General features: G+C 40.0%; 1 protein-coding gene and 1 long non-coding RNA gene across 3 annotated transcripts in view; one reads left to right on the plus strand and one right to left on the minus strand.

Annotated features, from left to right (window-relative positions):
* Positions 1 to 22,741, plus strand: part of LOC121864034 (zwei Ig domain protein zig-8-like) — a 112,646-nt gene extending 89,905 nt beyond the window's left edge. For both annotated transcript variants that reach the window (XM_042362930.1, XM_042362931.1), the window contains exons 3-7: positions 9,434 to 9,627; positions 11,193 to 11,415; positions 13,992 to 14,119; positions 14,899 to 15,067; positions 21,296 to 22,741. In XM_042362930.1, coding sequence (XP_042218864.1) covers positions 9,434 to 9,627; positions 11,193 to 11,415; positions 13,992 to 14,119; positions 14,899 to 15,067; positions 21,296 to 21,474 — 893 coding nt within the window. In that variant the 3' untranslated portion in view covers positions 21,475 to 22,741. The remainder of the gene's footprint in view (positions 1 to 9,433; positions 9,628 to 11,192; positions 11,416 to 13,991; positions 14,120 to 14,898; positions 15,068 to 21,295) is intronic.
* Positions 992 to 18,731, minus strand: LOC121864035. The gene is made up of 4 exons (XR_006088535.1): positions 18,502 to 18,731; positions 11,250 to 11,340; positions 4,022 to 4,167; positions 992 to 3,125 (listed from the first exon to the last, which is right to left on the minus strand). It is a non-coding gene; the product is annotated as an uncharacterized LOC121864035 (long non-coding RNA).
* Positions 22,742 to 25,502: the final 2,761 nt, after the last annotated feature.

Here is a 25,502-nt window from a genome sequence, read left to right on the forward strand (position 1 = left end):
ACGTGGGTTCATTTGTATTCAATGGTAACAAGGTAAGGGGGATGAAACAAAGGTAAATACTGCAGGAGAAGGATACATACAATAAATATAGTTTATTAAAAATGAAGTTGAGTTCCTGACACTTTACCAGAGAATACACCCATGAACCACTCCTTGGGTGTTCACTCAAGACTTGGCAAAATTTTCGTTAACGCTGATACAAAGTCAAAAGATCTATTGGCCTCACTTGCACGTCAGCCGAACAAGTATTCACGTCAACAGGACCAAAGTTTTGTCAAGAGTACTATAGGTTACTGGTTACATTCTATGACAGTTACACACAACAAAGATTGTCGCCCGCACTACATCATTACTTATACTAACACTAGCACTTTTCAAACGCCAGTCACAATATTGTTTGTGTATAGTAATTATTATTACTCTCAACACTTGGGGGATACAGGTTACTCTAGCACACACCGTTATCACGACTCCATGATTCAGTGATACAAACTTACCTCTCGTCTCTAATCAATTTACTCTCCTTAAATCACAGGATGCATCTTCAATTACAGTGCTGTAGTGGATTTTATTTCAATTTTATCTATCCCACGACTGTTAACCAATTTGTAGGGAAGGTTTTGGAATTATATTTCATTTTCTCTCTTCTTTCTACACGTGTTGTAGTTGAATGTGGGTGCGCCAAGTCCGTAGACTTGCTAGTGATTCTTATCTTTTCTTTCTTAATTGGTTCTCTCTTCAAACTTACTTTCTTTCAATTTCTTACTTTATTAATTCCTTAAGTTAGCTATTTCTTAGTTACTTTTCTTCTCATAGATCCCCCCCCCCCCTAACCTCTTATCTGTGGTAGCATGGCTCAAGGGTTAGGACACAGGGGTTGACTGTAATTAATGGTACCAAGATGTGGGGAGAAACAAGGGTGAAATACTGCAGGGATAATGATGCCCCAACATACAATAAAGATGGTTTATTAAAATGATGTTAGGTTTATGACTACTTTCAATAATACAAAACTACAAGGATCATCTCCATAGTTTCACTCATTTTGTTCTTCTCAATTAGTTACACCTTTCAACAACCACCATTACTTGGTTTACTTAATAATGAGACATTATAATCTTACATGTAACACACTTGAGCAACACCCTTACATTTAGCTCTTACGTACTAACAGGTCGCTTAGTAATAGCACCACACTAATACTTCAATAGCACCAGGACTAATAGCCTCCTTGCACCAGGACTAATAGCCTCCTTGCACCAGGACTAATAGCATCCTTGCACTACTTTGTTACATTCGCCGACAAGTAAAGTGGCGACCCTCATACACTTGTTCACAACAGACATCCATACAACTGAGATTACATACATGGATAACCGGATGAATAACACACCCAATAAGTAACACTACTTATTGTTGTGGACTCGTACCAATGCTTATGAGCTGGTCGTATTTATTCCACACATGAGATCAACACGTGGACAACAAACACATTCTGGCCACCTCCTCTGATCGCTGTCTTCACGTAAGATCTCAGCTCATCATACCACCGTGTTACACGATGCTATCAGATCTTAACAGCCTTCTTCCATCTCCATACTGGTGTTGGACGTCGTCCTGGCGTACAACGACCACCCGTGGTCTATTCAGTCACCTGCTGCACAGAGGAGTAGAGGCTTGAGAATCAGGGCAGAGTGAGTAAACACGAGTGTCATAAAATACGTCTTGTAAGCTGATGGGGCATGAACACTACTAAAGACATCAAAGTTTATTTTACTGGATCACTTGCATATTCAAACAATGCACAACTAAGTTAAATTCATTTAATATGATATGATGGGGTGGAACACAAAGTACTGGGCATACTTGTTATACAGAGGAGTAAGGGCTTGCCTGTCAGGACAGAGAGAGTTACTCCTGCCTCTCAAAACATAAGCATCAGACTCCTTTACTGTACACATTGGCTTATGGAAATTAGTCTGAGTTTATATTGATTTTCTAAGAATAACTTTTTAAACTAATCAATGCCCGAGCTTTCAAAGGCAAGAAATTAAACTGATGTTAAGTACTCAGAATGGAACTACATTGTGGGCGGAGTTTCTAACAAGGAGGTACTGTACAGAGATTTTGCCTTTAGATCTTGGTAATAAGAAGTAGAAAGTTTTTATTTCAGAAGATCAATTACTTTCTAAAATACAAAACTGATAACAATTTCAATGCTCTTATCGGATTATCTGAGGCGCTCAGATCAAAAAGATATGACTTCAGTTTTGAATTGTTATCCGGTAAGTTCACGAGAAACAAACTGATTTCAGCTGGCGGTTGGGTACACTACACATAAAGATATATGATGCCTTCAACATATACTCAATACACCTTGAATGCTTTATCCCACTGTAGGTCTATCTGACTTATGGCTACTCATAACCTTATCTCTTAAATTTAAATAAACTTTGTAAGAGAAATTTCAGGATGTGTAAGAGGAAATGGATGGCACCTATCGTTTGGGAAAACACATCTCTCTCTCTAGGGGTAACTCATTAGTTTCACACATAATTTGTGGACGGTGGAGCATAATATGAATAATTAAGTGTTGAACATGCTAGCCGTGCTATTGTGACCATGACAGTGCTACTCATATTAACCCTACTTGTCAAACACCCATCACAAGATTGTTCATGTACAGTAATTATTATCACTGTCAACACTTGGGGGTGTAAGTTACTCTGGCAAACAGTTATCATGAGTCAGTGATACAACCTTACCTCACATCTCATCAATTTGTACCTTTTTACACTCGTCAAATCACAGGCTACATCGGTATTCATTTGCTAGGTGGAAGTCAGATACCTGAGACAACAATTATGGATACATACAAGATGTTACCACACCACGGCCTGCACCCAGGATGCCCTGTGTTTTGTATTCAAAACACGCCAGGTGTTTACACTCCATGATGCGGCGGCTAGGTTCCACCTCGTCCTGAGTCCAACCCATGCCTTCCAGATATGGTCACTCTCGTCGGCCCATCAACTCAAGATCTGAATCCCGATGAATTAAAGATATCCTTCGTCAGACAGCCACTGGCCACCGCCTCCCTGCAGCTCCAACAACCCACACATTGCCTGGTTGATGAGGGGGAAGGGCATTCAGAATGAATGAAATGGAATCATAATACAAATGAGACAAAACACATCTTGTGCAAGGAAACAGGTAGCGCGTGGACACAATTATATTAACACACAAAACTTAAATTATGTTAACAGGAACCCTGACACATTCAACACAATTCAATTAAGTCAATTTCACTGAATATGACGGTGAGACACGGCGCAACATACCTGGTTGACGAGGGGGAAGGGCGCTCAGAATGGCCAATTCAAACTCCGCGCTCCCTTTTTATGCACCCGGAGTTACTTAGTCGGGAAATTCACAGACATATTTATCGGTGTCAGTTACTGTACACATTGGCTTATGAAAATGAGGCGATGAGCTTACTGTATGTTAATTTTCTAAAATTAACATTTAGAATCGAACAAGTGTTCGAGCTTTGCCAAGCAAGAATTAAACTAATGTTCAGTACATAGAATGGCGATACATTGTGGGCGGAGTCAAAAATAACAACATCGTTCTACCCAGGAATATAGTTGTATACTTCAAAATTTCTACAAGTGACAGCTTATTCCCTCAAGATAAATGAGAAATTTAACTACAAAACACAATAATTTCAATACACTCATCGGATTCTCTGAGGTCTGTAACTCAAGGAAATACAACTACAGTTTTAAATTGCAACCCCCGTAACTTTACGAGAAACACAAATTGATTCCAGGTGTTCACTTGACAATCAAAACACATCGTTTTAACACAATTTACACGTCACACAAAGATAGATGAAGCTTTCAACATGTACTAAATACACCTTCAATACTTCAGCTCACAGTCGGTACAGTACTGTATATCTGACATGGCTAGTCATACAGGTTAGAGCATAACTTAAAATTTACAAATCTAGGATTACCTTTGGTTGAAATGTGCTGCTTCTTCTGGTGAAGGAAATTTTGTGTACCTTTCTTTTTGGAGTGCAATTAGTCTTGCCACTGTCCTTTGGACTCTACTAATTGTTGCCCGACATGCTTGCAACTCTTGGCTATTTCCAACTTGCTTCTGAAATCAACATGAACAGTTGTATAAAACTGCAATATTGTGTTAAATTTTCATAAATATCCTGGCCTGACGTAATGAATATTAAAATCATAGGACAAAGAGACACAGTTACTGTATAGAGTTATAGTGTTAAGTACATGAGCACATTATATGTTACTTTTGTGACTATAATCACAATAAAATTATGATCAAATTATAATGATTTACGGTAATGTGTTTCAGTGTGGCTGTGTTGTTACACGATAAAGAAATTCATAGCGGAAGAACAATTACATACAAATTGTAGATATAATCCGGGATAGGTGTCAATATTCATAACAAAGGCAATATGAATGAATGCAGGGCGTAGTAACCTGGCGAGGTTCGGTTAGGTCTCTCTCTGTTCTTTTAGCTTCACATTTTCCCTGATTAGTAATGTTAAGAAAATACTTTCCTTTATAAATACATTAAAATCAAAATGCAGTCAGCATTGATTCAATTATATTGAAAATACATCAAAATAGTTTTCCTAAAGAAAAACGATCAAAATAAAGAAGCGTCAGCGTTCTTTACATTTACCAGCTTGATCTTCATGGACCCTAAACACAAGAGTGGTGTAAGACATGGCGATAACTTGCCTACTCCGTTTCTCTCCGTTTCACTGCCATAGGTCAGCATCTCTGCCAACTTTGGAATTGAAGTTACCAAGGAGCACAACCTTATCTTCTCTGGGGATAGACGTTAGCACTCTGTCAAGGTCGGCGTAAAAGGCCTCCTTGATGTCATCCTCTGCATCCAGTGTTGGGGCGTATGCACTGATGAAGAAGGCATGACGTGAGTGATTCAGTGGGACTCGGAGCGTCTTGAGGCGCTCGTTGATCCCAACAGGCATTTCAGTTAGCCTACGTAGGATGGATTAGTGAATGGGAAAGGCAACTCCATAAATGTGGGTTCTCTCCACAGCAGGCTTACCCGTCCAAAGTATATACCCCCATTCTGTGAGTCGACCTTCGTTTGGGATCCGGGACTCACTAATGGCTGCTAGGTCGATGTTATACCTAGACAGCTCTTTTGCCACAAGGGCGGATACACACACACACCTTCCCTACACACCCACGCACCTGAACCCCCCCCTCCCTCTCTCACACACCCTCCTTCCCTACCCACACCTCCCTACCGTTCCAAACAAAAACAGCTAGACATATTCTCCCTGTTTAGTTTCATTTTCTGTTTGTAATCATTGCGTGGAGGAAACTAATTTAGAAGGTAATCAGACATATACCGTGAGGAGAAGGAAGCGGTGCTGGATGTTTTTAAGAATATTTCACTTGTTGACGTCCACAAAGACTCACAAACACGAATAAATTAAGAGAGAGAGAGAGAGAGAGAGAAAATGGTTGTTTTCAGCATAAGAGGTCTCGTGAAGCATAACAGCAGCAATGGCGTCGTTTTTACAACTCTTAACAGCCTATTTAAGCTCCACGAGAGGTTAACGAGAGTCATATCAGAATTATCTACGAGGTCTGGAGGTCTAGAGGGATGATTTTAGAGGTTTGAAAGTGGCCTCTGGGTGTTTGTGTGTGAGTGTGTTTTATGTGGGTGAGTGTTAGAGAGTCCTGAGGTTTTAGGTGGGTGGGGTGGGCTGGGTGGGTGGGTGGGGCTGGATGGGTGGGTGGATAAACAGATGATAGGGAGAGTAAAGAGAGGGATTAAGTTGAGGGGGATGGGCGGCAGGATGTGTGTGTGTGGGGCTGGAGAGGGTGAGGGGGGGGGGGAAGAGGAGGAGACTACACTGTTAGGTAAACATGTTTGTGTCATGACTGTGTTGAATAATCTTCTCGAATCGCTTGGATTATGTTTTTGTCTGCCAAGTGTGTTTTTCTGAGTGTATTAGTGGAGTGTGTTTTTCAGTGCATCAGTGGAGTATGTTTTGTGTGCATTAGTGGAGTGTGTATTTTTGCCTGTCTGCATTAAGTGTGTGTATACTGTATGTGTGTGTACGCACACACAGGGTGGTGTAATGCATCTAGTGTGGCAGCATTATGTTAGAGTTAAAGTGCAGGCACTGCGTGCTTCCTCTCGCTTTGAGCTACCACCGTTGGCCGCCTAGAACACCTCTGGAACACATCTGGAACATATCTCTGCCTGGAACACCCTCATTTACTGCCACACAAAGCTGCCTGGTGACCTTCTGCTCAACATAAACATACAGATGGCGAATTACTTCCCTTTTCCTGCTCTACCCGGGTTATCAGTCTGGCTCACTCAGATGCCACCACGATATCGATGTTTGAAGTGTGTCCTCTTGTCGAGTCAGCTACACGTATGATACAGGAGTTGGCTAGGCTAGGCTAGGCTAGGCTAGGCTAGGCTAGGCTAGGCTAGGCTAGGCTAGGCTTGGCTAGGCTTGGCTTGGCTTGGCTTGGCTTCCTCTTCAACAACCTTAAGTCCCTCCAACTCGGGACCAATACAACACTTGCCTCACTTGTTGGTGAAAGATCCCTCGTCTGTGTCTTATATCCTGGGAGGTCGAGACAGAACGGCTCCAGCTGTACCTCTAAGCGTGTGGTAAAGACTGGATGGCTCTCAGAGGACTCCAGTGGTCAAGAGAAGATCAGGAAATGTAGTGGAGGAGGAGGAAGAAGAAGAAGGAGGGGGAGGAGAAGGTGGAGGATGTGGTGAAGGAGGTATAGGAGGAAGATGATTCAAAACCTAAATCCTATTAATCAAAGGGTTAAATCCTAGTACACAAGGGGTTAAATCCTAGTACACAAGGGGTTAAGTAGTGGAGGCTGAGTATATCAAAGGGTTAAATCCTAGTACACAAGGGGTTAATTCCTAGTACTCAAGGGGTTAAGTAGTGGAGGCTGAGTGTATCAAGTTTAATCTTCAGGTGAGACATTCCTTGATCACTAAACAAACACTAAGAGCCTAGGATAATATCTGCCTTGACTGCTGTAATAATTCGTGAGGGGGAGGGGGGGGGAGGAGAGAGGCAGAGAGAGAGGGGGAGGGAAGGAAGAAGAGGGGAGAAAGGGAGAGAGAGGGAGAGGGTAAGTAGGGAGGAAGGCGGGAAGGAGAGACAAGAGGAGGGAAGAAAGAAGGAAAGGAGGGAGGGAAGGAGGAAAGAAGAGAGAGAGAGAGAGAGAAAAGAAGGATGGAGTGAGTGAGATAAGGAGGGAAGAAAGATGAAGGAGGGAAAGTAAAAGCAGAGTTTTAAGACTAAAATTGTTATTCAGATATTTAACTTAATAATCTGAGACTTTCCTAAACATTTTTCCTTTTATATTAATTAAAAAACAAAAACAAAAAACAATATGTTTTTTACGTGACCTCATATAACTTGTCTCTGCTTTCTCAATATATTTAAATTTAATGATTTTGTCTTATTATTATTATTTTCATTTTTTGTTACGTTATAAATTTGTTCATGTGTTCACTTTTTTATAACTGAACAAATCCATAAAAGATGAACAGAGAGGAACCAAAATAACAAAACGTATTACGTCATTACAGTTTAACCAATTAGGAAATGTGTTGCTGTAGCCAATGAGAAGATCAGCTACAAACGGGTGTCCTAACCTAACAACCTAATCTACCCTAACTTAATCTACCCTATAACCCAACATAACCTAATCTACCGTGTTAGATTAAGTTTGGATAACGTCAGGATGCCAAAAGTCCTCTCTCTTCATCCTAATGTCTCTATATATATGTTACAGTCCAAGTGTGTGAGCAGCCATTTAGTGTAATGCCTAGCCAACTTGTGAGATGTAAACAATATTAATCTACTTTAACCTAACAAAACCAATTGTATACTGTCTTTATCAAGCCTAGTCTACCATAACTTAACTCAGTCATGGGCAACCTTTACTCAGTCATGGGCAACATTTCCTCAGTCATGGGCAACCTTTCATCAGTCATGGGCAACCTTTCCTCAGTCATGGGCAACCTTTCCTCAGTCATGGGCAACCTTCCCTCAGTCATGGGCAACCTCTCCTCAGTCATGGGCAACCTTTCCTCAGTCATGGGCCGCATTACGTATTTTTCTCCGGGCCAATCACATCTCTCTGGTTTTGTCTAACCTAACCAATCTAATGTTAGGTTAGGTTAGGCTAGGTTGGGGAAGGTAAGGTAAGGTTAGGTTAGGTTAGGTTAGGTTAGGTTAGGTTAGGTTAGGTTAGGTTAGGTTAGGTTAGGTTAGGTTAGGTTAGGTTAGGATAATGATTGGTTAAAATTTGATTAAGTTAGTTTACATTACACAAGATGACTAATTACACATTTTGACTGTTACATATATACATTATTGACTCTGGACTAATTTCAGGGTATTGCTGTTACTAATTCATCACGTTTCTGCCATTCATCACTACACACATTACACTACCATGTTATAACACAGCCGGGCGTCCTTAATTACTGATGGATGGCGACCTGCATAACGACACACAAACATACAGTACAGCTAAGCTAACCTAATCTAATCTAATCTAACCTAACCTAACCTAATCTAACCTAACCTAACCTAATCTAACCTAACCTATACTCCATAGAATTAGACTACATAAGATTCTTTCACTAACAACAACAGCGACATCATCATCATCATCATCATCATCATCATCATCATCATCATCATCATCATCATCGACCCCACCAAAAAAAAAATTAATAATGTATTTTATTGCTCTGATTAAAACCTTTGAAATAAAAATACACCATTTATTTTTTTTTTCCCAACACAAACATTTATCACAAAAATATTTCTAATTTCTGTAACTCAAATATCTTGACATTAAAAACCTGGACATTTAAATTATTGTCATGTAAATAATTGGGACACGAAGCCTTTTTATGACGCTCTCACATTATATAAAAAATGTCAACAAAAACATACAAATATTTTCAGTCGAGGGAAAAGTTGATGGTAAAATGTTGATTTATTTGATAATATTTCGATACCTAACCTAACCTAACCTAACCTAACCTAACCTAACCTAACGTAAACTAACCTAACCTAACGCAAACTAACCTAACTTAACAATTACACAACAAAACAGGTAAATTCTGAAGGTAATACATGAATTATAAATTAAATTCTCCAGACACAATTAACAGCAAGTCTACAGGTAAATTCTTACTCCAATAATATTTCATCACAGGTAAATTCTTATCACAAAAATATTATCTCAGGTAAATTCTTATGTAAAACTAAAGTAATTTCCATCTGGCAACAATAATATTAACCCCTCGTTCTTGTCTCTCTCTCTCTCTCTCTCTCTCTCAGGTACACATACTTGCGGCAAGTTCCTGAGCTCAAGTTACTATGGCAACAGAGGTCCGATCCTCCCAGGAGTGGGGAGTCGACCCCTTCCCTGGGATCGTCCTGTGTTCGATCCCTCGCCGCCCCAGAATGTTACTGCGTTGAAGGGCGATATTGCTTACCTTCACTGTATCGTCCACAACAGAGGGAATAAGACGGTAAGTGTGTGTGTGTGTGTGTGTGTGTGTGTGTGTGTGTGTGTGTGTGTGAGAGGAGGATGAAGACACATTCATAATACACGTTCTTCAAGACGTTCACAACAAACATCTATCCCCCCCCCCCGTCATCCTCTCCACTAGACCCCACAAGAAACTTTCCACATTTGATTAATCTATTGCAAAAGATTCAGGTAATTTATTTATAACTTAGAAGAAAAAATAAACAACTGAAGTTTCTGTAATATCAATATGACAGACAAACAGACAGTCAGACAAACACACACAGACAGACAGACAGTCAGACAAACACACACAGACAGACAGACAGTCAGTCAGACAAACAGACAAACACAGACAAACACAGGCTTTAAATTCAAACTTCAGTGTTGTCGAGTTCCACGTAAGACTGAAACCTTACCACTTCCATCATTATCTCAGGAATCTTGTAATTAAATATGAAACTTGAGGAAATAATAGCAATATATTATCATCCACCTCAATAGTGAACATTTCTCGGGGTATTCACATAATTTGGGGAGCTGTTTATTGTTTGACACGAAGGAAGCCTCAAAGGATAACACTCACCCTCAAGGGATAACACTCACCCTCAAGGAACAACTTACACAGATTAACGGACTCCTACAGAAGCACCAACTTTAAGCAAGAGAGACACACAGACACGTAGTAATTTATTTACACTGAATATTAATTATACCAGGAAGGCAAGAGGAGACATTGACCAGAAGAGCATAGGAGGACGGATATGGAGGAGACCAGGAAGCGTAGGATAGGGAGGTGGAGGAGGCTAGGAGAACGTAGGAGGAGGTGGTGGAGGTGGCTAGGATAACGTAGGAGAGGGAGGAGGAGGAGGCTAGGAGAACGTAGGAGGAGGTGGTGGAGGTGGCTAGGAGAACGTGGGAGAGGGAGGAGGAGGAGGAGGCTAGGAGAACGTAGGATAAGGAGGTGAAGGAGGCTAGGAGAATGTAGGAGAACGGAGATGATGTGAAGAAGAAGAATATGAGGTGAGCTAATAACAAGGTGGAAGCCTAACCTAACCCCATCAGGTATAGCATTAAGGTGATAATTAGTCAGGTGTGATGCACTTAGTTGTAAGGTCACCTGGAGAGGGTTAATTATTTCGGTACACATCACGTACGCACATACATACACACACCTACACATATATATACTCATATCAACACACACACACACACACACACACACACACACCACACGCAAACACACCACACGCAAACACACACACACCACAAGTATCCCCTCTAAGGAAGCTTTTTTTTTCATTACTTCTAAAAGCCTTGATTATTACAATGAGTTAAATATACAGTAATAAAAACTTGTATGCATGATGTGTTAAGTAGTGTTGTGTTGTGTTGTGTGGTGTGTACTGTGTTACGTTGTGTACAAAATAATAATAATAATAATAATAATATTAATTTAAACAACAGCAACAATATCACCATCAACCACCACTACCAACCACCAACACCAACCACCACCACCAATCAACCCCTACTACCTCCTAACCAAACCTTCCTCTTCAACAGGTGTCGTGGATAAGGGTATCAGATCTACACATCTTGACGGTAGCCCAGTACACTTACACGGCCGATGACAGGTTTGAGGTGATCCATTCTCCAGACTCAAACTCACAATCCTGGATCTTGAAAATCAACTCAGTCCAGCCTCGAGATTCTGGAAGATATGAGTGTCAAGTTAACACACATCCGACTGACCCTATAACCTTCCCTGTCTATCTCTCTGTGTTTGGTGAGTAACGTGGATAGATAGATAGATAGATAGATAGATAGATAGATAGATAGATTAGATATGTATCATACTCGAAGGGATTAAGTTATCATACTGTACTGTAAGAGGCTATCATACGGTCCATCATCCTAAGAACAGACTAATGCTTACAGGTTAGGTTAGGTTTGGTTAGGTTAGGTTAGGTATCCATCCAATATATCAAAGAATCATATTACCCCATCATCAATCTCACCTACAAAAAAAATACAAAATACAAAAAAATATGAAAGACATCCATTACAACACGATCCTTCCAAAGGCTTCTATCTTGTATAAAATTTTCAGTGTAAGGTGATTCTGATAGCAGCAGGGTGAACCATAACTCTTGTGGGTGACACCTGAGAAATTTATTGAACCTAAAATACGTGATGATGTCCGTAGAGAAATTTAAGATGACATCAGGTGAAAGAGTTATCATACTGTATAAAGGTTATCTGATGTCTTATTGGCTTAGTTTTGTCTTTAATATGTCTTTTATGATTGTTTTTAATATAATGTTAGCTTAATCAGAGGTTCATGTTAGTGGTACGAGTAAGTAGTTAGTTGATTGTACTCTGGTGTGTGTGTGTGTGTGTGTGTGTGTAAATCAGTATATATGTGTGTGTTTCTGTGTCTACATAGGTACAAACACATGACCACCTACATATGTTAGTACCACATATACACCACATATTAGGAAGGTGTTGGAACAGGTCTATATATCTCGTGTTGTTTTAAGACCAGTTTTCCCACAGGTGCATTAAAAGATTACTCTGAGTTGCCGCTGCTGATGTAGTACCAACAGCAGTTCAGAGGCGCCCTGTGGTCTCTCTCTCTCTCTCTCTCTCTCTCTCTCTCTCTCTCTCTCTCTCTCTCTCTCTCTCTCTCTCTCTCTCTCTCTCTCTCTCTCTCTCTCTCTCTCTCAGGACGATCAAGAGCTATATATATCACAAAATAAAGTAATGGTTAGTAAAAGCTTTACCCATCCAGCCCCCAGGAGGATACAGGTAGCGGGGGTCACCTCACCAGGTTTAAGATGAACACTTTAAAGACGGCACTACACAAGTCTGTGGTGGGGTGAGGGAGGAGAGGAGTGCGGGTGTTGAGGGGGTGTGGTGGGGATTATGGGGATGGGGATGGGGATGTGGAGGTGGGGGTGGTGTAGGGTGTGGGGGGTTTATAGGGTGGTAAGTGGGGTGTAGGGAAAACATTATATGAGCTGTTAATTTACGACACACACACACACACACACACACACACACGTCAAATCAATACAATTTATACAACGAAAAAAAAAAAACTCACTCGATCATCACAACAATCACACACTTCTGGGCTAACAACAACTAGCCCAATTCAATAATTATATTACCAACAATTAGGCGACTGTCAGCATTAGAGAAATGATAAAATCTGTGAGCAGTTAAGCCCACCAAGAGCTATTGTAGTTTCTGTTGTGTGGCTGTAACAGTCTTAAAGGTATACTGTTGTAAGGGTCTACGAGTAACAGATGGATGGATGAAAAAAAAACGTGAAATGAAAACAAGAATGGATGAGGGAGGTAAAATGAAGTCAAGATAGGGAAACAGACAGACAGGAAGAGACAGACAGACAGACAGACAGAAACAAAGAGAGAGAGAGAGAGAGAGAGAGAGAGAGAGAGATGATGATGCAGTGGCAGTCTACAGATCGTTAGACACACAAAAGTTTAGATACATATCACAGTATTTTCTTAAGATTGTGTGTATCTTGTGTTTGTGTGTTCTGTACGTGAATGGTAACAAACAATAACATCATGGAACAGTATATCGTTGTTATCTCTGCAGTGAGAGATAAACAGATGCCCCCCCTTCCCTCTCCCTCACTCCTTCCCTCCCCCTCACCCGTTCCCTCTCTCCTTCACCCCACCACTCCCCTTCACCCAACCACTCCCCCTCACCTGGGGAATAAAGGTAAATCCCTCGTCTCTCTCTCTCTCTCTCTCTCTCTCTCTCTCTCTCTCTCTCTCTCCTCTATCCTACCATCCTTTGTATCTATCCCCAACCCCCCTTTTACAACCAGGGATAGAGGTAAGAACACAAAGCTTCTGTGTGTGTGTGTCTGTCTGTCTGTGTGTGTCTGTGTCTGTGTGTGTGTCCAGAGACCCTTAGCGCCCACCAGACATGTTGACAGAGACTGACAAGCAAGTACAGTCGGCTCCCTGTATTGTTCTACACGTCAACTTGTTTTGTTTCTGAATTTTGCATTTGACGTGTGTGTGTATGTGTGTGTGTGTGTGTGTGTGTGTGTGTGTGTGTGTGTGTGTGTGTGTAGTTGTAGGGGTTAAATTTACCTTTATTATATACATTGTGTGCTAGGGAGGAGTGATGGTGTGGGGTGATTTTAAACTCTGACGTTAAGTTAGGTTAGGTTAGGTTAGGTTAGGTTAGAATCACTAACCACTGACGTTGAAAACCACTAACATTACATTGCCATTCACTAACAACTATCACACACTACCAATAAGAACTGGCAGACACTAACCACTATCACTAACCACTAACGTTCACTCCCAACAGTCCCCACAGCAAGAATCTTGGGGACGGCAGAACGATACGTCGACAGCGGGTCAACCATTAATCTTACCTGCATGATTAACTTCAACCCAGAGTCACCTACTGAGATATTCTGGTACCATAACAACAAGGTAAGTACAGACAGACAGACAGACAGACAGACAGACAGACGGACGGACGGACAGACAGACAGACAGACAGACAGACAGACACAAAACAACAAAAGTACAAGACCAACACAGCATAATAGACTAAAATAAAAGTAATATGATGTTCACAACTTACTCCCCCCAAAAATATGCCACAAAAACAATAGTTGGCAACTCAGATGACGTATTGTTGTTGTGTTTGTGTTGTTGTGTTTGTGTTGTTGTGTTTGTGTGTTTGTGTTGTATGTCTTCCTTTTATTGTGTTTGTTCATTTATTCATGTTATTGTATTTTTGTTACATCCCTTCGTTTTATTTTTACCACTAACTACCAACACCACTAACTACCAACACCACTAATAAGCCCCTTAACTACCAACACCACTAACAAACCCTTAACTACCAAGCACCACTAACAGCCTTAACTACCTTTACTAACAGCCTGCTACCAACACCACTAACAACCCCTTAACTACCAACACCACTAACTACCAACACCACTAATAAGCCCCTTAACTACCAACACCACTAACTACCAACACCACTAACAACCCCCTTAACTACCAACACCACTAACAACCCCCTTAACTACCAACACCACTAACAACCCTTAACTACCAACACCACTAACAACCCCTTTAACTACCAACACCACTAACAAGCCCCTTAACTACCAACACCACTAACAACCCCCTTAACTACCAACACCACTAACAACCCCCTTAACTACCTGCAGCACTAACAAGCACTTGGCCCTCGGCAGGTAATTAACTACGACAATCGGGATAGTCGAGTGAGCGTAATCACAGATCGAGGTTCAGTTACCAAGACGGTGTTACTTATACACGACGCCCACGACGCTGCTACGGGAACCTACACCTGTGTGCCCTCCCTCTCCGCCACCGCCTCCGTCAGGATACATATACTGAATGGTGAGTAGTGGGTAAGTGGTGGTGGGTAAGTGGTGGTGGGTTAATGGGCTTGGGGATGGTAGTAGTAGTGGTGGTGGTGGTGGGTACTGACTCGGGAACAATAGACTGGCAACACTACTGACTCAGGAACAATAGACTGGCAACACTACTGACTCAGGAATAATAGACTGGCAACACTACTGACTCAGGAACAATAGACTGGCAACACTACTGACTCGGGAACAATAGACTGGCAACACTACTGACTCAGGAACAATAGACTGGCAACACTACTGACTCGGGAACAATAGACTGGCGGCACTGCGGCTCAGGAGGAACAATAGACTGGCAACACTACTGACTCAGGAACAATAGACTGGCAACACTACTGACTCAGGAATAATAGACTGGCAACACTACTGACTCAGGAACAATAGACTGGCAACACTACTGACTCGGGAACAATAGACTGGCAACACTACTGACTCAGGAACAATAGACTGGCAACACTACTGACTCGGGAACAATAGACTGGCAACACTACTGACTCAGGAACTGTAGACTGGCAACACTACTGGCTGAAACAATAGACTGCTTTTCTTGACTCTAGGAACAATAGACTGGCAACACTGCTGACTCCGGGAAAAATAGACTGGCAACACACTACTGACTCGCGCGGGAACAATAGACTGGCAATACTACTGACTCAGGAACCAATGGGCCGCTTGTACTACTGACTCAGGAACAATAGACTGGCAACACTACTGGCTCAGGAAAAAATAGACTAGCAGCAACACACTACTGACTCAGGAACAATAGACTGGCAATACTACTGACTCAGGAACAATAGACTGGCAACACTACTGACTCAGGAACAATAGACTGGCAACACTACTGGCTGAAACAATAGACTGGCAACACACTACTGACTCGGGAACAATAGACTGGCAACACTACTGACTCAGGAACAATAGACTGGCAACACTACTGACTCAGGAACAATAGACTGGCAACACTACTGACTCAGGAACAATAGACTGGCAACACTACTGACTCAGGAACAATAGACTGGCAACACTACTGACTCAGGAACAATAGACTGGCATCAGCTGGGTATACACAGTTGCCAAATGCCCGAGATTTTGTGGGTGAATAACGGACCAACATTACCCTAATGCTCTGCCCTGACAACATACACGGAACAAATACCTCCCAGGTGTATTTGGGCAATTTTAGGAGTATTTGAGCAATATTAGGAGTATTTGGGCAATATTTTAGGTGTATTTGTGAGGTATGAGGATTATCTGGGCAATATTAAGAATATCTGGGTAATATTACAAGTATTGGAGCTGTATTGTTGATGGTGATGCTGTGTAAATATCATTGGTATAGAGCCCGTGACGTCAGAACTGGAATGAGCAAGCCATTGGTTCTGCTTTTATGTCGTCATCAAAAAACCTAAGTGGCCCATTGGTTCTTGGGTGATAGCGTCATAGATATAACCCGTTACCTGCCTCGGCGGTTTTGATATTAATTCTTTCCGCTCGTAATTCGGGACGTAGCTACTTGTTATACCAATGTCATCGATTTGGATCCAATATTCTCTTACCAAATGTATTGATATTATTCGTAGATATAGAGCAGGGGATTCCTTTAAGCCCTAGAAACAGCGTCGTCATGTCGGCAACAGCGAATCATTGAGTCATCCTTTATGATGTCATAGATATAACAGCCAATAATTGGGTCTCTATTTCAGATGTCAGAAATATATGGTAGCCAATCAATGGGTCTTATTTTATGACGTAAAAAAACATAACAACCAATCAAAGGATCTCTACGTTCATTGTAAAGAAGATATGTTATGCAGTACAGCACTATTCTTTTATGAGCATCTTTGAGTAATGATGACTTGTACCCTCGTAGACAAAGTTGACAAAACGTAAAAAAAACTCCCTCCCTCCCTCTCTCTCCGCGTAAACAAATGACGAACGTAAACACACGAGTTAAAGTTTAAAATGAAAAGTTTGAAGATTATAATGCTAAAATAAACATTCTTACACAACTCTCTCTCTCTGGTCTTGTTCTCGCTTAAGTTGGCTAAGTTGTTCGAGTTACCGTGTTTATGAAAGACGAACACACTGGTGGAAGTTATTTCTGACGGAGGATAAATATATAGTTTAGTTTAGCTAGGAGGGACACGGAGACGACCACAGTGTAGGACGAATCGCCTCTCTGTGAAGTGTAGAGAGACAAGATTATCCGAAAGAGAGAGAGTGTGAAAGAGAGAGAGAGAGACAGTGTGAGAGAGTGAGCAAAAACAGAGAGAAAGATCAATCGGTGAACCTCCCAACGATGGACTGACACTGAAGAAAAAATTTATATTATCAATGATTTAGAAGTCGTAGGTAATTAAGCTCGAACCCAACTTTGCCCTGAAGACGAATCGTTTCTTTACACAGCGGGAACTATTCATTATCTCTCTATATATACTTATAGCGAACATGACTTCAGTACAAACTATTAGAAAAGTGGATGTTTTAAGGGTAGACTTAAGAGCTAATCGTGTGACCATTTTAAAAGAGTGAATTTATACCTGTATGAATGATCGCCTCTGACTTGCGGATTTTCTCAAACATCAAATAAACTTTTAAAGAAAATATCGTCATTTATTTCGTATCTGATAGTAAAAGTCTTTTAAGTAATTACTAATACCAATGAGTATTCTTCAGCAATATTTTTCGGTAAAGTATAATTTTTCTTGACAAAGCTCTCGGTGTGCTGGGAAGATCTCCCAGTGAACACAAGGATTTCTGATACTATTTCCTGGTCTACCTCACCTCACCTCGGCCTCAACCTCGCCCCGCCCACCCAACCCCCACTCCACTCCACCTAACCCCACCCCTCACCTCACCTCAACTCAACCCAACCCAACCCACCCCACCCCACCCCACCCGGAAGAAACAAAAAATAACGAATGTAAGGTAAAATTTAATCAGTCCCAAATTTAGTAATAAACTCGTAAGGTCTGCATAGAAAATATTCCCCGTTAATAATATTGTATAATGTGTGGTCAAAGGAGCATAACATTGTTCTAACCACCCGCAGAACATACATGCATATCTTATAACTCATAACTATACATTTATACAAGGAACGAAGTATATTCCTGGTTTTATATTATATTTTTTTAAATAATTATTCGATATTAACCAAATATTAAAACCCCACTGCAGCCATAAGTCGAATATTAACCATAAATTGAAATTGTGTTAAATGTGCATTACGTGAAGGCCATTAGAGGCTAACTGGGAGTACATTCGGCTTAACTATGCCTGACCTGACGGAATTAACCCTTGAGTACAGTACAGTAATGGTTGCTTGGGTACTTATATATGTTACCTAATGTACTCGTATTACTCAACACTAACAAACAAAACTGTAATAATAAGACTCACTTTTTCACCGAGATCTTCCCACACCCTACAGCTGAAGTGTTGTCTAAGGCCCTCTGGGGATGCGTCTTTAATTTAACTTCTGTATCAATCCTTCTTTATTTTTTCCTGGCCAGGGCTGTATTGTGATGATTCTTGCCACCAATAATATGCTGTAACGTTCCCATGTTAGACGCAGGGACAGAGACAGTTACCAGGATCTAGTTTTCGTTCTTCGTCACTCAGACTCTGTGTTTACATTGACGCAGTTGACCATTGACCACTTAGAAACTGCTGCACCAGTGAATCCGTTCGTTGTGCTCTCTTCGGCTTAACTTTCAGTCCATTCTTTATTAATATTTAAACCCAACATAAAATATACTGTTATAACAAATCACTTATACCTCTCATTCGATAATTATATACCGTATATATTATGGGGGTATAGTAACCAATAGCAATGGCCTTAGAGTCATCAGTCAGTTAAACATTTCGAACAAATGTAAAAATAATTTAGTTATGTTCGATCAGTCGTACCAACAACCACTTGCTTAGGGGCCAGGTTGGCACCCCTGTTACCAATGAGGCACGAGTATTACCACTGATAACACTGATTTAATAACCATTCTCCTTTCAGGCATTGTGGGTCTTTTCAACTCAACCCTATACAAAGCAACCCTGAAATATAACTTAACTATGCCATTGAATATCTTTGTGTAGTTGTGTTATAAGACTGTAGCATATAATTCCTCTTACAGCTATGCCTTCACACTCAACATATATGATTCACTTTAAATGAATGTATCATCTGTGTTCGTGTGAGGTGGCATCATTTTAATTACCCTAACCTTCTTCTCAACCTCTGCTAGAAGGGATGGTTAGCTCTTTCCTGCTCTCTCTGTCTCTGTCTGTCTGTCTGTCTGTCTTCCTCTCCGTCTGTCTGTCTGTCTGTCTGTCTCCCTCTGCCTCTCCGTCTGTCTGTCTGTCTCTCCCTCTGTCTGTCTGTCTTCCTCTCCGTCTGTCTGTCTGTCTTTCCCTCTCTTATCCTTCTATTGAGTATCTGCAATAATATATTATCTCCTTTGAATCCTTATTGTAAACATGACCATCAACTGTTGCTGGATTACTATTGTCAAGCCTTCCTGCTCAAAGAATGTCCTCCTCCTCATCCTCCTCCTTCTCCTCTTTCTCCTCTTACGTCATCTACTCTTCTTCTCTTCTCTTCTTCTTCCTTCTCCTACTCCTGTTCTTCCTCTACCCCCCTCCTATTCTCTTTCACCTTCTTTCCTCTTCCTACTTTATATAGTCTTCCTGCTTTTATTCCTCCTCCTCCTCCTTCTCTTCTTAGCCTTCTTCTCTAGCCTTCAACCTCCTATCTTTCTCCCCTTTCTATCCTCCTCCTCCTCCTCCTATCCTCTACCATCCCCTTTCTCCTTCGTTCCCTCCTACCCTCATTCACCCTCGCCGCCTTTCTGTCTCAACTCAACATGGGAGAGTGTAGCGTACAGGAAATGACTCACACATTCACAGAGTCACTTGGATTTTGAAATGTGTCTGTGAGAGGGACTTGGAGGGGAGGGAAGGGACTTGGGGGTGGAGGGAAGAAAGGGGAAGTGGTTGTGATTGACGATGAGAAGGAGAAGTGAGGAAGACAAGAATAACGTGTGTGGAATGAGAAAGATGGTAAATAAGAATTGTGAATGTTTGAAGGCTTTTTCTTGACGTCACACTTAACTAAAATTTAATGAATAAGATGAATTAATCCTTTGAGTACGATGACATTGTGCTCAAGGGATTAAACCATTGCACTCGGGGGATTAACTAGGGGGGTTAATCTTCAGGTGATACGACGATTCTTTTTTAGGAAACCAAATTCAGCTGTACAGTATAGTCAGGCAGCCACAGAATCGCTGCCACTAACCTCAGCATTTATGTGTTTCCAGAGACCATCCCTACACCCGCTGTCTACCTGTATTTCCGGGTTATGCTCTTACCAATTTCCGGTTCGAGCAATCGTGCAGGTCGTCCAATCATTTCTTTGTTTATCTCTGATCTTTTTATTTTTCGTGAACCTTGGAACTAGTGTGAGAACAAAGACTGAATTCTTTGGCTACGATGATTAAACCCTTTGAGTGCGTTGGTTTAATTACCCTAACGATAAGCTAATCTAAATAAACCTAACTCAATCTAACCTAGCTTAACTTTACGTAATATGACGCTAACCCAACCTAACCTAACGCTAACCAAACCTAACCTAACTCTAACCAAACCTAACCAAACGCTAACCTAACCTAACCTAACTCTAACCAAACCTAACCAAACTTATTGAATCATAATTATAAATCACAACAACAACAATATCTTACCATCATCCCCTTAACAAAAACAATAAATAATAAAAAAAAAACACTATATTAAGTAGATTAATTTTATCAGCAGGGAAAATTCTCACAAGGGGAAAGAAAATGGTTACAGTTTTTTCCCAGTATATGAGGTGAACAAGAGATCCTGTTAACTGGTGTAAGGGAGAGAGAGCCAGCCAGTGTTGTTGTTCTGGTGTTATGAAAGAGGTCACTAACACAGTATACAGAAGGTCAAATGGGTCAACAGTCTTAAAAGGTTTAGGTCGTAATAGCTCCTTATTATAATAAGTTCCAAGGATATAATTGGTTCCAAGGCTAATTGGTCTTTGTAAAGGTGGTTTAGTAATACTCAGGTAGGTTAAATCATCGTACTCAAGAGGGTTAGGTCATCGTACTCAAGAGGGTTAGGTCATCGTACTCAAGATGTCAAAATAAAAATTATATGTTTATTTCAGGAGAGACCCCGGCAGCCATGCAGACCAACGGTGCTGGTCACCTTACCTTCAGTTGGCCAAAATTTCGGGGCGGTTCCACCATCATCATTAACCTGCTACCTCCTGCTGTCGCCACTGCTGCTACTGCTCTCCTCTCATACTGCCTAATATATCCATTTACATTCACCATTGTCATATAATCGAGTTATTTGTCAACTTCTACCTGTTGTGAAAAAAAAATAGATATTGATTGTGATTTTCTATATATATAAAGATTGATGTATTTAGAGCTGGGTTAAAGGAACAAGGAATTTAACTTGATAATATTGATTTTTACGGAACAATTCATAAGATTTTATTTTTTATTTTTTTGTCATTGTGTTTTTGTATTGTTTTCAATTTTCTTCCTTGTGGTGTAAATTCATTTTGTAAATATGTGTTATAATGTTATATTAACTTGTAAAAAATTTATTAGCGAAAAGTTGACCTAACCAAAGCTAACCAAACTTAATCCTACCTAACCTAACCTGACAACCTAACCTAACCTAACCTGACAACCTAATGTAACCTAACCTCAACCTAATCTAATCTAACTTGACCTTAACACAAAGAAAATCATTCAGCTACTTCTATTTTGTACTGAGAGCAAATGACCTAACCTAACCTAACCAAAGTTAACCTAATCAAACTTAACCAATATGAATGTAAAAGAATGTAACCAAATTTAACCAAATCTAACCTAACTAAGACACAAAATGTAACCTAATGATTTGAAAGTAATTTTGGATAGATTTGGTTAGGTTTGGTTAGGTTAGGTTAGGTTACTTTACGTCAGATAAGGTTAGTTTCAGTTAGATTTAGTTGGTTAGGTTAAATTAGATTTGGTTGACTAGGTTAGATTAGGCTTGAGTTGGGAGGTTAGATTACCTTGATTAGATTAGTTTAGGTTAGGTTTGGCTAAGTTTGGTTTGGTTAGGTTAGGTTAGACAGAGTGATGGTTCAAATATCTTGTTCGTGTTAATATTTCAACAACCTGGTGCAAAAATAACACCAATTACAGCATTGCAATTGATCAGCACCAACTTGCATCACCATTAAACCCTTTTGTCTCTACTGTATAAACCACTAAACTGTTTATCAGACTATGAATACATTACTGTAACAATACTGTAATACAATATACTGTATTTTTTGTATGAGGGAGTGTATTAGTTCAAGGTTTATGTCGAATCTCCATAACAAAGGTAATGATGTATATTATTGATTATTGTGTAAGTGAATAAATAAAATGTGTTTACCAATAAATTTCCAACTGAATTGAACAAGAGACAGTGTAATGTTTTATCCCATAGTGTTCAATGTTCATATATGTCTTGGATGAACACTGTTTCTCTTAACTAGTGTGTTAGGTGGTGGTGGTGTCAGGAGGTGGTGTCAGGAGGTGGTGTCAGGAGGTGGTGTCAGGAGGTGGTGTCAGGAGGTGGTGTCAGGAGGTGGTGTCAGGAGGTGGTGTCAGGAGTGGTGTCAGGAGGTGGTGTCAGGAGGTGGTAGGAGGTGGTGTCAGGAGGTGGTGTCAGGAGGTGTCAGGTGGTGGTGTCAGGAGTTGGTGTCAGGAGGTGGTATCAGGAGGTGGTGTCAGGAGGTGGTATCAGGAGAGGGTGGTGTCAGGAGGTGGTGTCAGGAGGTGGTGTCAGGTGGTGGTGTCAGGAGGTGGTGTCAGGAGGTGGTGTCAGGAGGTGTCATGTAAACATAATTGCTGTTGTTTTGTTTATGGTTTTATATTAGGGGTGGAAAGATGACACGATAACGTACACACACACATACACACAATAAGATCTCCTGTATACACACACACACACACACAATACTACTATGAATGGCCAATTTTGTATTAGTTTCAAATCTCTATTTAATTATCATTTATTTGTCAAACTTTGTATAAGAAAATGCTAATAAAGAATTTTGATAATGAATATGTCTAGTTTATTTTCCCCAATGACTTATTTCATAACTCAACGTAGGTATAACAAGGTAAATTACTATATGTTTAATTATGACAGGTGTGTGTGTGTGTGTGTGTGTGTGTGTGTGTGTGTGTGTGTGTGTGTGTGTGTGTGTGTGTGTGTGTGTGTCGTTAGGTATTACCACAAAATCTAGCTTCATAGACAAATATTCACCTCCTTCAAATAAAGACAAATTCTATATAATCTTTCATTAAAATATATAAATAGGAACAGGAATTTAATTTATTATTTACACTAAAACTAAAGCTATTAATTATGATACATTAATTACATGTTTTCTGAGGCAGAACTTAACATAATTTTGGGGAGGATTTCAATTGAATCGCTTTATTGTTTACAGTTATACATTTATTTACAGTATTTAGTGAGTGTAAACATGTGTAATAGTCTGTAGTGAATAAAATTTAATTATTTAAACACTCAAGAAGGTTGATATAAAATAGAATAGCTATCCTTCATCTTATTTGTTTTCTGTAATATAACCAACATTTTCAATTCGATTATTAACTCTTAAAGCTACACTATACAATATGAATAGCCAGGAACTCCCACTTATTCGTGACTTAAATAATAAATACTACCTAACTATATCATAAACATCTAATTATCTAGTTTATATGTTATTTTTATTTACTAATGAATACTGCAGTGGTGTCAAACTCAATACCTTTCGAGGGCCAATTCTTATTTTAGTTATCCTCTTCAGGGCCAACACAAGTGCTATATCACATATTTGTAGGATTGAGGTTTACAGCTTCACACATTGCCTTACCTGGCTTACCAGGAATACATCATTTGGGTTTGTCTGATCTTAAGTATGTAAAATTAATTTTACTAAATAAACATGATTATATCTATTTTTTTCATAATTCCACGGGATGATAAATTTTACCGTCATCCCGCGGGCCACACCTGACCATCCCGCGGGCCACACCTGACCATCCAAAGGGCCACATTTGGCCCGCGGGCCATGAGTTTGACACCCCTGTCTTACACCTTACAAAATTTTTGACCAAAATATACTTTGTTCTCAGAATTGAAATTTAAGGGGTTTAACTAATTAAGTACTTTCAGAATAACACACAAACCCTAAATCACACCTTGGAAACCCATAGTTGATGAGTAGTTAGCATTGAAAAATGTCAGTAAAATATTTCAATTGCTATTTTGGCCACTAATTACTCTGCAATCGAACCGTGGACATTTTGAAACCATGTGCACTTGATATTAAGAGATATTCCGACGTCAATAGTAATTACCTTTTACTATATAAAAATGCCTGAGTACAATACTGCATTAAAGAAAAAGTATTGGAATTTTCTAATGAAAAGAGGGGATCTGTACTCCCTAGGATCCGCCCCTGACTGGCGTAATATTGTATGAGTTGTGTATTATTGTATAAAATGTGTATTATTGCATAAGCTGTTACGTGTTTAAAGACATCGTCGTTGAGGGGCAGTAATAACATTATAAGAACAGTAACATTTATGATTATACTGTATTATAGAGTAGTTACATAACAAAACTGAATAGTTTCCCAAAGTAATATTTTAGTTTTCTATGGTGTTGCGTCACAGAAAATAAAAATATCTCGCAGGGATAACTCGTATACTGTATGATGTTTTGTAAGAATTATTCCTGAGTCCGTCCTAATACCTGCACTGTCTATCAAGTATTAACATTATTTATATACACTGTCTATATACTACATTATGTACCAACATTATATGATGAACCAATAAAAACTTGTATGACGATTGTTACTGAATAAATATGACTAAACATACATCTCACATTCTTTATTCATTCTATCTATCTCTTTTTGTATGATTATATACGTTTTCTTTCAATTCAACTTCAGAGAAAATGTTAAATTAAGGGGAAACTCAACAGTCTTGCCTACTTCGTTACGCTAGTCGGCTCTTCTGGAGACTCGTCCCTCTAGCATATTTCACATGACAATTAACCTAACCTCAGCTAACCTAATGTAACTTAACATAATCTAAGCTAATCTAACTTAACATATTCTAAGCTAATCTAACCTAATCTAACTTAACTTAATGCTCTTCATTCGTCTGAACAAATACACATCATTATTTTACATGTTCTTCCTGCTGTGGAAATATTATAATAATGATTACCATGAGAGACTGACTTCCTCCCTCCTTATTTCTTCCTCCTCACGCTAGTTCCCTCCTTCCCTC

Source organism: Homarus americanus, unplaced genomic scaffold, assembly GCF_018991925.1.
Source record: "Homarus americanus isolate GMGI-L3 unplaced genomic scaffold, GMGI_Hamer_2.0 scaffold14720, whole genome shotgun sequence".
NCBI lineage: Eukaryota > Metazoa > Arthropoda > Malacostraca > Decapoda > Nephropidae > Homarus > Homarus americanus.